General features: G+C 44.8%; 1 protein-coding gene across 4 annotated transcripts in view; it reads left to right on the top strand.

Annotated features, from left to right (window-relative positions):
• Positions 1 to 13,539, top strand: part of FBN1 (fibrillin 1) — a 146,038-nt gene that overhangs the window by 117,036 nt on the left and 15,463 nt on the right. For all 4 annotated transcript variants that reach the window (XR_013538980.1, XM_072982080.2, XM_072982083.2 and 1 more), the window contains 12 exons: positions 427 to 552; positions 3,105 to 3,227; positions 5,023 to 5,148; positions 5,766 to 5,882; positions 6,473 to 6,601; positions 7,411 to 7,530; positions 7,951 to 8,076; positions 10,759 to 10,908; positions 11,904 to 11,969; positions 12,384 to 12,500; positions 12,745 to 12,864; positions 13,392 to 13,514. Coding sequence is in view for 3 of the 4 variants with exons in the window: in XM_072982080.2 (XP_072838181.2) it covers positions 427 to 552; positions 3,105 to 3,227; positions 5,023 to 5,148; positions 5,766 to 5,882; positions 6,473 to 6,601; positions 7,411 to 7,530; positions 7,951 to 8,076; positions 10,759 to 10,908; positions 11,904 to 11,969; positions 12,384 to 12,500; positions 12,745 to 12,864; positions 13,392 to 13,514 (1,443 nt within the window). In the remaining variant the exon portion in view is untranslated. The remainder of the gene's footprint in view (positions 1 to 426; positions 553 to 3,104; positions 3,228 to 5,022; positions 5,149 to 5,765; positions 5,883 to 6,472; positions 6,602 to 7,410; positions 7,531 to 7,950; positions 8,077 to 10,758; positions 10,909 to 11,903; positions 11,970 to 12,383; positions 12,501 to 12,744; positions 12,865 to 13,391; positions 13,515 to 13,539) is intronic.

Below are 13,539 nucleotides of genomic sequence, written 5' to 3' on the forward strand. Positions count from 1 at the left end.
GGCTCCTTTCTGGTTTGTGCTTAGTTGAAGGAGGAGAGAGAGAGACAGAGAGAGGCAAGGAAAGAATTTGGACCGAATGTTTTTCACACATAGTATATAAGTGTGCTGACGTTTTATAGCTAAGGCTTCCAAATCTTAAACCCAGGGGAGCGGGAAATGGGAGGAATTTATGACAAGACGCCGACTGTATTCTTAGCCGGAAGTCCCTCCCGCCTTTCTTGTTTTTATTCACAAGAAATAAATTGTTAATCATTCATGCACACCAGAGCAGTCCATGGTGCAGAAAGGAAAACTGGACAAAAATTCTTAAGGAGCATCGTTTTAAAAAGTCATAATATTGGTCTTTTTTGTAAAAAAAAAAAATTAATGGCTTTCTGTTTGATCTGATCACTTTTCACTTCATGCCTTTGTATGTCGTTCACACAGATATTGACGAGTGCCGCGAGATCCCAGGCGTCTGCGAGAACGGCGTCTGCATCAATCTGGTCGGCAGCTTCCGTTGCGAATGTCCAGCAGGGTTTTTCTACAACGATAAGCTCCTGATCTGTGAAGGTGAGAGAGGAGGCCGAGCCCCCATGGACTGAACAGAGCAAAGGCTTGGGCAAAGGGAAGCCACAGGCTGGTGCATTCAAGGGCAGCGTGGGTCAGGATCCGACCTTGCTGCCTCCTCGCTCTCCAGTTCTTTCCCGGCATCATCCTGACCCCCAGAAAACATTCTGCTCAGCGACGGGCAAACAGGATTAAAAATAAGTTAAAGCAAGTTGAAAAGTAAACCCCAAAGTACAGTAAATGGATGAAAATGATCACTCAAGCAATGAAGAGCTGTCCAAGTGACCATTATAATCCATAAGGGAGACGGTTTCCGAAAGCCAGTTTGAAGGGAGAGGTCTTCACGCCTTTTCTAAAACTAGCGAGAGTGGAAACTGAGTGCAGCTCGGATGGGAATGACTTTCAAAATTTGAGAATTACACGGGAGAAAGACTTCCTCCTCTACATGCCTGTCTAGCAGGCTTTCACAGTGGAATCCTACCGTGACGCTCAGTAGGGAATCACATGTTGATCCTAGCCTCTAAAAGGAACCACCAACAACCAAAGATTGTCAACTTAAGGTGGTGGTTCCCAGCCTTGGGTCGCCCAGATGTTCTTGGGACTACAACTCCCAGGAATCTTGGTCGGCACAGCTAGCAGTGGACGCTGCTGGGAGTTTTAGTCCAAGAATCTCTGGGGACCCAAGGTTGGGAGCCCCTGTCCTAAGGCATGCCCTCCTAGAGACAACCTCCTTCTTCATTTTTATGGAGGCAAGTCAACAATGGTGATGGATCGTCTTCCAGAATCAAGAAAGGCACAGATAAAGATGTCTGGAGAATTCAGGAAAATGGTCTTGCTGTCTTCCTATGCGTTCAGATTTCATGGCCACCATAAGTATTCCAGGCAGAGCCGGGACAAAAGAAGGGAACGTCATGGTGGCGGATTCCTCTGTTTGGTGGAGGCGTTGTACAGGGGAGTAGTGTTGGTTGCTACAAGAACCACTCAGGGAAAGAGCGTCAATCACATCTCTTTCCTCCAGTCCTAAAAAAAAAAATAATCTGAAGGTTCTTAACACGAGTGAACCTAAGCCTTTTTCATGAAAAGCCTCCTATTAACGTTCCATTCAGACCCTGTCATTGGAGCTGTGCTTTTCATCCTTGGCAGAGGCACACGGCTCGGTTTGGGGCCCTTGTGTGTGAGGAGTGGCTAGGGCTTCCCAGAGGCAGGGTTTCAAACCTTGTTTGCTTGGACCGGCCCTTGCATGGCTGAGAGTGCAGCTGTTCCCATCGGGCGTGCCTCCATCTGTGCTAATAAACTCAGAAGGACTTTTTCCTCCGAGGTGCTGCTGTGGACGAGCGTGGCAGATGGAAAAGTACTGCTCGGTCCTAGGCTGTGCTCTCTCTCTCTCTCTCTCTCTCTCTCTCTCTCTCTCTCTCTCTCTCTCAGTCAGCAGGAAAGGAAACTAGGTCAAATAAAAGTAGTGCTAATTAGTAGCTAGTAATGAGCTGTGAGGGGAAGAAAAGGGCAGGGAGCATGTCTTCCAAAAAGTTACGCTTCCTAATTAAGACCAGTGACATATGTCACTTTTCCTCGTCTGGACTAATTAATGATGGATTTGTGGATTTCCAGTCATTCTCTAAGAGGCTCCCTATGCCCTCCTCGTGTAAGTGGTTTTTACTGGGCAAAATGGTTCATGGCTCATTAATTCCCGCACCAAAAGAGCTGCGAAGCTGAGAGTTTCCAGACGGGCAACTGAAACAGAGACGTGTTTGCCCAAAGCACCATGGAGGGCAGCTTTGCACATTACTGAAATGCATGGTGGAGCCTAGACAGCATCTTAAAAAGTAGAGACATCACCTTGCCACCAAAGGTCTGCATATTACTCCCTGGAAAAGCCCCTGATGTTGGGAAAGGTGAAGGCAAGAGGAAAAGGGGAGGACAGAGGACGAGATGGATGGACAGGGTCATCGAAGCGACCAACGTGAATTTGACAAACTCCGGGAGGCAGTAGAAGACAGGATGGCCTGGCACGCTCTGGTCCGTGGGGTCATGAAGAGTCGGACACAACTTAATGACTAAACAACAACAACAACATTGTGGAGCTGTGGCTCATTCTCTTGATTTCTGGCCTTCCTTGTTTTTCTCAGGACGGTGCTTAGGAACCCTGTGTCAGGCCCAGTATGAAGCCTCAAAAGCGGATGCTTTGCTAGCTGCAAAACAAACAAACAAACAAACAAACAACAACTTTGAAAACAAAACCCAATTAATGCTCACAGCATGAGCATTGCTCAGTCTGTTTTACCTGCTACGTGGCCTAGTAGTGGATTTCGTTTTGCTGCTGTGTGATCAGCCCAAACCCTTGGCCACGCTGGCTTTCTGCCTTCTCTGTGGTATATCTGCTTGCAACATCTTGGTTTCTCTCTGTCCTTGCCCTTTCCACCATACACACCTAAAGATTCTCTAAAACATCTACCAAAATTTAATTGACACGCCAAGGTAATTTTAAAAATAATCTGCATTCTTTCTTTTTCTCCTGATTCATTTGAAAGCTGATTTTCTTCTTCTGTCGCCAACAGACATCGATGAATGTCAAAATGGGCACATATGTCAGCAAAATGCGGATTGCATCAACACCCCTGGCAGTTACCGTTGTGACTGCAAACCGGGCTACCGATTCACACCTGTTGGCCGGTGTGTGGGTAAGTACTTTCAAGCTCCTGTATGCCAGTAAAGAGGTTGTTGTTTGTAGCTACATGAATTGCTCGCTGGAACAAGTTTGTCTTTTTGCAAAGACCGGTCCAAATGGCACTTATTTATATGACGAGAACATGCATATTTTAAAAAAATCTCTATTCAAAATGCAATTACAAAGTGCTTTGACCTTGAGCCTGCAGTGTTTGGTGGTTGTTTTTCTCTCTCTACAAGGTGCCAGAGAAACTTCCTATATTTTTTGAACTGTATGTTTTTTTGGCCTGGAAAGTTCAACAACCCACCTAGCCAAGGGAACGCAAAGTCTTTTCCTTTTTCCTCTGCATACAGATGCCATTTATTTTGCTAAGTGTACTGCAAGTACACTCTTTACTGTAAGCAGTTTTAGGGGTGTTTTTATATAAACATAGTAGTTTTTATCTGTGGAGCAATTTTGATCACTTAATTGAGAGCCCAGACCTGAAGGTGCTTTGATCTGGAGAAGGTATATTTCTGAAACCTTTCCCTTCCCTGTAGCCAAGGGGGCAACTGTGCCACTAGGAGGGTTTCCTTTTTGGAGAACAGCCAAGATGTGCATGTGTTCAAGTGCTCAAGGGCAGAGGCTTATTTCACATGGCGACCCACACACTCACCTCTTCAGCATTGCAAACCGTCAGACAACCAACAGAGTGAATTCTAGGGATGCCTTTCTGTAGCCCAAATGGTGTGAGCATCAAAAAGTGCCTTTAATTTGCTCTAAATCCGTTGGAAACATTGATCTTGAAAAATCTGTTTACCATTATGAGGAACTCACCCATTCTTGTGAAAAAAAAAAATAAAGGACTGAAGCCACATTTCCCTGGCCTTTTCTGTTCTGCACATTTCAACCTTTGGAAGAGCCCCCTTTTCCCCTACCGCGTATGGTTTTACAAAGCTCTGGTGGGAAAAGGGTGTAGAAGCAGAACTGAATTTGAGCACCGAGAATGAAAGGCTTGTTTTGTTTGGGCACAAACAGGGCCTTAGCGGGTTGTGAACATAATTATACTTAAAATCCTTCCTTGAAACAGTAACAGGAAGATCCCGGCCAGAAGCTGATAGGGAACAACAATGCCCTTTAATGCATGTTGGCACCAAAATTATTTCCCTGAATTTTGCTGTGGCTTTCGTAGGAAATAAGGTGCAGTGTTAAACTGTTGATAAACATGCCGTTTTAAGTAACACAGAGAAAAGAGTATAGCATATCAAGGTTGTTTCCAAACACGTAAATCCTTATACTGTTTTTTCATCACGTTGAGTTATTTATTCCTTGTTGTATTTTGATGGAATTCTTCCATTGGCCATTGTTGCCGATTCGGGTTTTTTAAAAAATAAATCGCACCCCGCCACCTTGAGTTTAAAATCAAGTTAGTGTTTTATGCTTCTGATGAAGGTCATTAAGTTAATCTGGAAGATCTTGCAATTGCAGAAGATATATTTTGAACGGGGTGGGTGGGGGTGTAACACAATTCTCTCTCATGTCTGGAAGAGTGAAATGAGAAGGTTTTGGGCAAGCCTCAGCTCGGAGTCAAAGGCAGCATTTAGTCTCCTAGAGCCTAAGGAAAAGGCAAAACTTGCCAGTTCCTTGACCTTGCTATGATGAGAACACTTGTGATGCCAGGCAGTAGGAAAGATGGGAAGGACCATTGCTTGTGAGCTTGGAAGAACCAGCCCAGTCCTGTCCTGTCCTAAGCTAACTGAACCCGCGAGTGGACTGGATAGGAGAAAAGCTTCCTCGAGTCCTTTTTTATTTTTCACTTTTCTATTCAGATCGCAACGAGTGTCAAGAGATCCCCAACATATGTAGCCACGGGGATTGCATAGACCGCGAGGGAGGCTACATCTGCCGTTGTCACACTGGATTCAAAACCAATGAGGATCAAAACATGTGCATAGGTAGGTATGGCATCCGGTCCCAACCTTTCAGGACAACAAGAGGACAAAGCTAATAGCGGGGATGTTAAAAGGCCGTCTTGATATTCAACTTTTGGCAATGGCTAGTGCAGAAATATCTCAGGACAAGACTTGCCACTGAGATACACAAAACCCAGCGGAGGCCTTTGTTAGTGGGAAACTGTTCATGCTCCCCGTGCTTTCTGCCATGTCAAATAGTTTAATTTTATGGTTTGCTTGGCTTTTTTCTCGTCACTGTTCAAGGTCTATGCTTTTCATGCTGAGAAGGGTCTCAGGAAGGGGATACTGGCAGTTACGCACATCCTTATGATCTCTTGGCTCCATCTTGTGCTCTCATTGTCATCTTGAGGTAGATAGTGCGCTTATCCGCACCATATTTTGACTAGCCTGCAGCATCTCCTGAAAGCATAGGTGGTCTCTCTGGGGGTAACCCCACGGTCCCGGACGGTTTGTCTCTACCCCTCTGCCTTTCTCCAGGATGTGCGAACATTGTAACCAAGTCCTCCAAAGGGGTTTTATCTCGAGCGATGGATGCAGCCCGATTTGTGTGCCTTCCAAGTTGTGAATGATATTGACGAACGGTGCTATTTTCTTCGCAGATATTGATGAGTGCGAGCGAGACCCATGTGGAAACGGCACGTGTAGGAACACAGTCGGCTCCTTCAATTGCCGCTGTTTCACAGGATTCATCCTTTCTCACAATAATGACTGCATAGGTAAAGAAGCCTTCCAAGAATCCCGCAAAAACTCTTAGGGCTTTTGTGCAGGGCAATCAGATTCATGACGGAACAGCTGGAGGAAAATGGCAGAGCAGCAGTTACCACAACCACTGTGTTTTATTTATTGCGCGCCACACTGGCCTGTTGGAGCTGTCCTGCATTGCCCTGGCAGAACAGGCAGAGATGATACCGCTAAGCTCGGAAGACCATCCATTGACGATGATGGCATCTGGCGTCACATTTATATGCTGCTACACAATGGCAGAACAGCTGCCCCTGCCCCAAGTCTACTACTAATAACTGCTTCCTGTTGAGTCAGTTCTGACTTAGGGAGACCCTGTCCAGGGTTTTCTAGCTAATCAATACACAAAAATGGTTTGCCATTCCCTTCTCTAACATATTGTGATATCTTGCCATTGACAAGCCTTGTAAGGACAGTTGAGGTTAATTTTTTTTTTTAAAAAAGAGACATTTTGAAGGCTTTAATCATAGTCCTTTGCTTCGGTTGCCCCCACTTTCCCCTCTGTCTTGCATTCTGTTTCTCTTCCTGATCGCTGACGGTCTCCCTCATCCTTCTCTCCTTGCAGACATTGACGAATGTGCCAGCGGCAATGGAAACCTGTGCAGAAATGGCCGATGCATCAATACCGTCGGTTCATTCCAGTGTCTCTGCAACGATGGCTATGAGATGCCTCCAGATGGAAGGACCTGTGTCGGTAGGTCATCATAAGCGCAATGGCCATGTCTGGCTGCCATGTTTGGGTTGGGCCAGGGGTTAGCGGCTCACGTTCTTGTGCGTTGTGGTGAGGAGGAGGAGAAAAGATAAGAGCAGAGATCCTGCCGAAATTAAAAACATTTTCCAAAAAGCCAGTGCCCTGTGGAATCCAATCAACTCTTTCCCATTATTAATGCAGGCATACTGTATGGCTCTTGGGACCAAATGTTTATAACTGCTTTTATTGGATTCCCAGGTAGTTTTTGCTTCAGGCTGTGCATGTTAGAGAATCTTGCTCATAAGTAAAATATTCTGGGTTGTTTTTTCCCCTTTTCTTTTGCAATTTGCATATATCTCACAGACTGGAATTATAAATCATAACATCAAGGATATATATATATATCCCCAGGGTCAGAATCCATTCTGCTGTTGATGGATGTGACATCCCCCCCCTTGGGATCTAACTTGGCTTCACTTGGCCTGGATTGTTTCCAATATTTTTATAATGAATTATAAACAACTTCAATTCATTGGGGAGAGGGGCATAGTGTTGTGCATGTTCCCTTTTTTCTTTATTTAATGAGCCCCGTTCCTTCTTCTTATGAATTATTTAATTCACCTTGTGGCGTGGAAAATGGGTTCTTTCTGTTCGATGCTTCCCTAGTCCTAACCCGGCCTATTTCAGTCTCCCCTTTGTTTGCACTGAAAAAAAATTCAAGGTAAGCAGCGTTGACAGAAAGAAAGGGAATGAGGTCTTGTGAAGAGAAAGGAAAGTAAGCGAAACCTCGCCCTGTTCTTGTCTCCTTTCAGACATCAATGAGTGTGCGCTGGATCCGACCAAATGTGTCCCAGGGACCTGTCAGAATCTGGATGGCTCGTACCGATGCATCTGCCCGCCTGGATACGTGCTGGAGAATGACAAATGTAACGGTACGCAAGGATCTTTCATTTCCCAAAGGAGAACGACAGACCTTGGGAAGGTCAGAGGGAGAGCTTGTGCTGTCCCCCTAAGGAAGAGAGAGGCTTCCTTTTGAATTGGGGCAGAGTGACCTTGTCCCTTCCTCCCCTCTTCCCAACACAGCTCGTGGGCAGGAGTCTCAAAGGATCTGCTTCTGCCGTACTTTGGTGTTTCGCACAAGCAGGCAAAGATTTCTTCTCCCTCTCTCTCTCTCTCTCTCTGTGTTCCCTAAAGGGACGTGAGACTGCCCTAGAAGGGGAATGGTTTTGGGGATGGCTCAGGAGCAAGCACAGTCTGCAGACTGACTTTGCACAGACAGATGTGGACTGTGCAAGGCATTGCCTCCTGGCGTGATCGCTTTTATATAGAGCCAAAGTGTTCATGCTTTTCAGATATTGACGAGTGCGTGGAAGAGGCAGAGATTTGCGCCCTGGGTACCTGCAAGAACACCGAGGGGAGTTTCACCTGCTTGTGCCCCGAAGGGTTTATTGTCTCCTTGAGTGGACGAAGATGCCAAGGTAAGGTTTCTTTTTCCCTGCCTTTCCTTGTTATTTTGTTCAGATATGCAAGCTTCGAAATTAACCGTGGTCTCTCTCGGATAAGAAACCGGCTCCTTGTGAACACGAAGAGCCACTCGGTTGTCACGGGCTTGCAAACAGACTTTCAGACCAGTCCCAATGACGTTTACACCAGTGAACACCCTGCTGGATTCGGTGGGATTCACTCCCATGTATTTTTTTGTCATAAAGCTGCAACCTTTGCCTGGTTCTTGAGGACAGAACCCCCTATGGGATAGATAGCCTCATCAGAAGAGAGAGAGCCCTGGAGAGAGACTTGAGAAACCAGACTTAAAGCACTCCCGTGCCTAAGTCATCACCTAGTCTAGTCTAGACTAGTCACAAAGAAAGCAAACTGATTTGCAAGCTCAGGGAGGTGAGAAAAGCTCCTACTGTGACACTCACAGGCAATCAGCCCTTAAAGACTTTCCTCTTCTGTTGATGGGCTGTCTATAATGTTTGTTCCTACTCTGTGACTCTTATATTGGTGCAGTCTCTCCAGTCCCTGGGTGCAAGATCCATTCAAGGGCCATTCCTATAACATTAGCATGCAGTTCAGCACCTTCCTTCCGACTCCTCAATGTTCTGCTTTATCGGACAAGCAATGGCTTTATGCAGCAGCTTGGACTATCGACTCCATCTCAACGTTTTGTCAGTAGCAAAACTGGGACTGGAGACTGATGCCCACCGATCCTTCCTGCTACGGCCAGTATGATTAATTTGGCCCGGGAACAAGTATTTATCAGAATTCCAGAACCACTTTGTGGTTTGGCCCCTTTTGTTAAAAAAATGTGCTTGTGTTAAAGAAACGAGGAGGAGTGTTTGTGGTATAATTTTGTAGCTGAAAATATCAGACGTGTCTTATGCCGGTGGTTTTAGCCTTTCCCAAGTGGAAAACACTTCACCCCTTTTAAGACGGTTACAGCTCAGCTTAGAAGAACTTCGTGGGGGAGCTTCTTCCTTGGAGAGCCCTTGATTCCTGCCCTTGATGCCTTTCTCCAGGGTGACTAATTCCGTGATTTCCGTGAGGAAAACCCGACAAAATAGTTGTTTTTTTAAACTGTAAGATATATTAGTCATTCTTCTGCCTTTGTTTCTCTCTCTGTCTCTCTCTCTAAAATTAGTCTACGCTACAGTATAGGTAATATGCAGTTTTATTCAAATTTAACAACTTAATCCCTTAAAAAGCAAATGAGATGTTAACTAAACATTCTTTAATTGATTGCCTGAGTATGCATAATAAGTCCAGAGCCCTTGGAGGTCTTCTTTCTTCTTTATCTAAGGCTTTAAAAAAAAAAAAAGCCTGGGATATTGCTTGGTGTGAATCTCCCATCCAGGAATCCTGGAGGAGCAGCTGGTTCTGCAGCTGACGCTGGGGGCTGTTCTTTGGCCAGCAGCCTGTCTGGGAGAGGCTTGTGGTCTCTCCTTTGCTCCAGACTGTGTTTCAATTACTGGGCACGGAAGAGCACAGGGTGGCGAAACAAAACCAGCAAAGGTTTCCATTTAACCTCTGGGTCGTTTGCCAGCCCTGTTTGTGGTGGTGGTGGTGGGGGGGGAATAGTCACTGGCTTGAAACAGTCTTAGTGCTACAGCCCACTTTGGTATTCTCCCCCCCCCCCCTTTATTACATTATCTACTGCTCTTAATTTCAAACCCATCTTTGGTTTATAAACATTGCAGCAGGAATTGAGTAGGGAAACAAAATTAAAATAGCCCCTTGGAATTAAAGTAAGAAAGTTTTTTTTTTTTTTGCCTGCAATATTACACTTTTTTCATCTACAGTTCTTTCTTCTTGGCATTGGTGTTCTGGATGTTTTCAGATCTATGAAATGCAGGAGTGTTCAGCAATAAAAATTGTTGTAAAATAGAATTTTAAAATTTTGATCTGTAATCTGTAGCTTCTTTGGTCACATAAAAAGATGAACTGGAAAAGGCCATGTGGTTCAGGATTACATACGTGCAAGCGTGATACCTTTCTTATGTGGTTTTTTGAAAAATAGTTCAATACTGTAAAGGTATCACCTAACTTTTGCATTTGTATAAAAGGATGAAGTGAGAGCTTCAGATTGGAAACACTTGTAAAGTGTGTTCATTATAGCAAAATTAAAGCCAGCATTTCATTGGAGTCTGTAGGGTGTTCTAGCAGTTGAAGAACCGGACAAAACCAAAATAGAAAGCAAAAGGATCTGTTTTGCTCCAGGGTGAGCTTTGGATGGATGGACGGATTGCAAAAGCTCATAATGAGATATAAAACATGGTCTTTGAGGTACAAGGATGTTTCTCTTTTTCCGTTCTGCTTTGTCCAGATGTACTTGCACAGGATTAACACAGCGACTTCAGTGTTACAGCTCTGGAATAACGCAAGGAGAAAGTGCAGAGATTTAGCTTAAGCAAAACCAGAGGAGCCGGGCAAAGATTTTATTTAACTGACTGCCGTAATTTGTCATACTTTGGAATTAATATTTACGGTGGAATTTTTCAGAAAACAACTTTTCATGTGCAGATCAGAACTTAATGTATTTGTGTATTGTAACCATCGGTAACTTAAATGATGTTTTAGTACATTCAATGTTAATCTTTTTCCTTTTAAATTTTTTTTTACAAACCCTTAACATATACTACTGTATATTTTCATTTGTGTAGATCTGAGAATAAGCTACTGTTTCACCAAATTTGAAGACGGGAAATGTACTGTTCCCAAATCCAGAAACCATTCCAAGCAAGAGTGTTGTTGCAATATGAACGGAGAAGGATGGGGTGACCCCTGTGAACTCTGCCCGGAAGAAGCAAACGGTATATATGGAATCTCTCATGGGACTGTTTTAATGCCTTTCCCCAATCAAAATGACAAGTCAATCATTTTGCTATCAATAAGTTTGTGAGGAATGGTGCGTGTTGGAGGGGGGAACCTTTCAGATGGTTGTTGCAAGATCTTGAAATGGAAGCTCCCAAGAGGGTGGGACCCCACTTGCTTGCAGCTCATGATCTGATCCGGTGGTTTGTAGCCTTCTACCTAGATAGGTTGTGTCACCAGAATGCAGAGTTTCAGCGACCGCTGACGTTCAGGAGACCCAGTCTGGGTGAAAAGGGGTTTTGATCAGTTTGCCCTGGACCAGAGGAAGGGAACCTGAAAGAGGAAAGACTTGGCATGCTTTAATGTCATTTAAGGAGAGGAAATAGGACCATGAAATATCGTAACCAAGTAAAATCTCATGTACTATAAAGGAGCAGGTTTTGTTGGCCATCAAGCATAGACCTTATTGCTCCGTTTTGCGCAATCTCTCGGTAAGTGTTCCGATGTGCTTGCTGTTGCCAGCCGAGGGACTGAAAGGGTCAGTCCATTAAATTGGTTGGGAGGATGAGAGCAGGAAGTCCCATCAGCAATTCTTGGCCAAGCTATCCAGGGCTGGGAGAAGGTGCCCCCCTCCCCCATCTCGAGGGCTACATTCAGTGCTGCTCACCCCACAATACTTGAGATTTTTGGCTTTTTATATTGATAAAATGAATGCACTCAGAATATATATACTTACAGCAGTAGCTACAATTTGCCATAAGGAGACATTTGTTCTTATTGATCATAGCTCTTGTAAGAGAGTTTGGAGGTTGAGAGATTGCGCCAAATGAACAAATCATTCCAATTGTGTACACACACACACGTGCACGCATGCACACACTCTCTTAGAAATGAAACCTATATGTGAGGTGTATGTGCTCTTCATTACATCTAATGGTTACCACGACAAAACTGGCTGATTTTCTGTGGTTTCATATCTCTGTTTGAATTACAGAAGCTTATCGGCAAATTTGTCCGTACGGATCTGGCATTCTGGTTGGACCACATGGTGAACGCATTGGTAAGTGATCTGTTCCTAGTTTCACTTCATCTTCTTTTGTCAGACCTTAAAATCTCAGTGTTCATCTATGATCTCTATGCAATTATATCCTCTTGTTCAGTTACTCAAAAGGCCTAACATTTGGTGGCAAATTGACGTTGACCTGTTGGGCGCCCAAGTTGGGCGACAAAGATTGCTTGACTGATGGCCTCTCAGTGCCACCTGTAGAGTCTTATTTTAGTTCAGGAGATACACAAATGTTGATAATTTCTTGAGGTCTTGATTGGAATCGCCTGCCTTCCTTTTCTTACAACGGAGGACCCTCGTTCGCTTGACTAATCTACTGTTTGCGTTGATGGATGATGTAAGGTTGTTTTGGAATTCTTCAACATAGCATTCACCGGTATTTCTTTTTGATTAATTTTGTGGGGTAAGATGCGGACGAGTGTCAAGATCCTGACAACTGCAAACATGGGCAATGTATCAATACCGATGGCTCCTTCCGTTGTGAATGTCCGTTTGGTTATGTCCTTGAGGGGACCGAATGTGTAGGTAAGTTGAAGTGCTGGTCTTGATTGATCTCTCTCTTTCTGTATTTAGTTTACCCTTGTCTTTTCACTAAAAACAGTGCTTGGGGTGGCTGTCAAGTATTAAAGAATTGAAGCAGTAAATTGGTCTGTGTTATTCTTCATAAATTAAGCCCGACTTTTCTACAAATTGGCAGCAGTGGCAGCATTCTGAGGATTGTGACACCCACCCCACCGTGCTTGGGTTTTGTTTTCTTTCCTATCCCCAGATACTGACGAGTGCTCGGTAGGGAATCCGTGTGGCAACGGGACCTGCAAGAACATCATTGGAAGTTTTGAATGCAGTTGTGAGGAAGGGTTTGAGCCTGGACCGATGGTGACCTGCGAAGGTAACGGCCCTCCCGCTTTCTTCACATACACTTCAGGGAAAGCCCTTAGGAAGGTCCATGTAAGGCAGAGATCCGTGCTTTTCCACCAGTCTGTTGTCCTTACAAAGAGCATCACAGCGTGTTAGTGCAGGTCTTTTTAGGGAAAGGAGGAAAAGGTCACGCTGCTCCCTGACTCACATGTCGCTCTGAGGCTTTGGGATTCTGAGGAAGCCGTCCCTTCTCCGCACTTAGAAGGAATACAATCACAGACTTTGATGCTTGTCGGGCAGGCCTCGGGTGCAGTAGGTGGAAAGGAGCCCCAAAACACCCGGTTCGGTGTTCTTCCAAAATCTGGGAAAGATGAACGGCTGTGGAAGAAAGAGGGATTTCTCACTCCGGGTCCCTTACTTAGGAAGGCTCCTTCATACCTGTTGCTCCTTTTTTTTTCCACAGCCAGAGAAAGGCAGAGCACGGTGTGGAAATGTCAGGGGCCGCTTTTCAACAAGGACAACTGGCTAACTTGGAATTGCTTTATCTGATTTATACAGATGTAAACGAATGTGCTCAGAATCCTCTGCTTTGCGCCTTCCGGTGCGTGAACACCTACGGATCCTATGAATGCAAGTGTCCTGCTGGGTACATCCTTCGAGAAGACAAGCGGATGTGTAAAGGTGAGAGTCCCCCAAACCCCTCTGT

This window comes from Pogona vitticeps, chromosome 12 (genome assembly GCF_051106095.1).
Source record: "Pogona vitticeps strain Pit_001003342236 chromosome 12, PviZW2.1, whole genome shotgun sequence".
Lineage (NCBI taxonomy): Eukaryota > Metazoa > Chordata > Lepidosauria > Squamata > Agamidae > Pogona > Pogona vitticeps.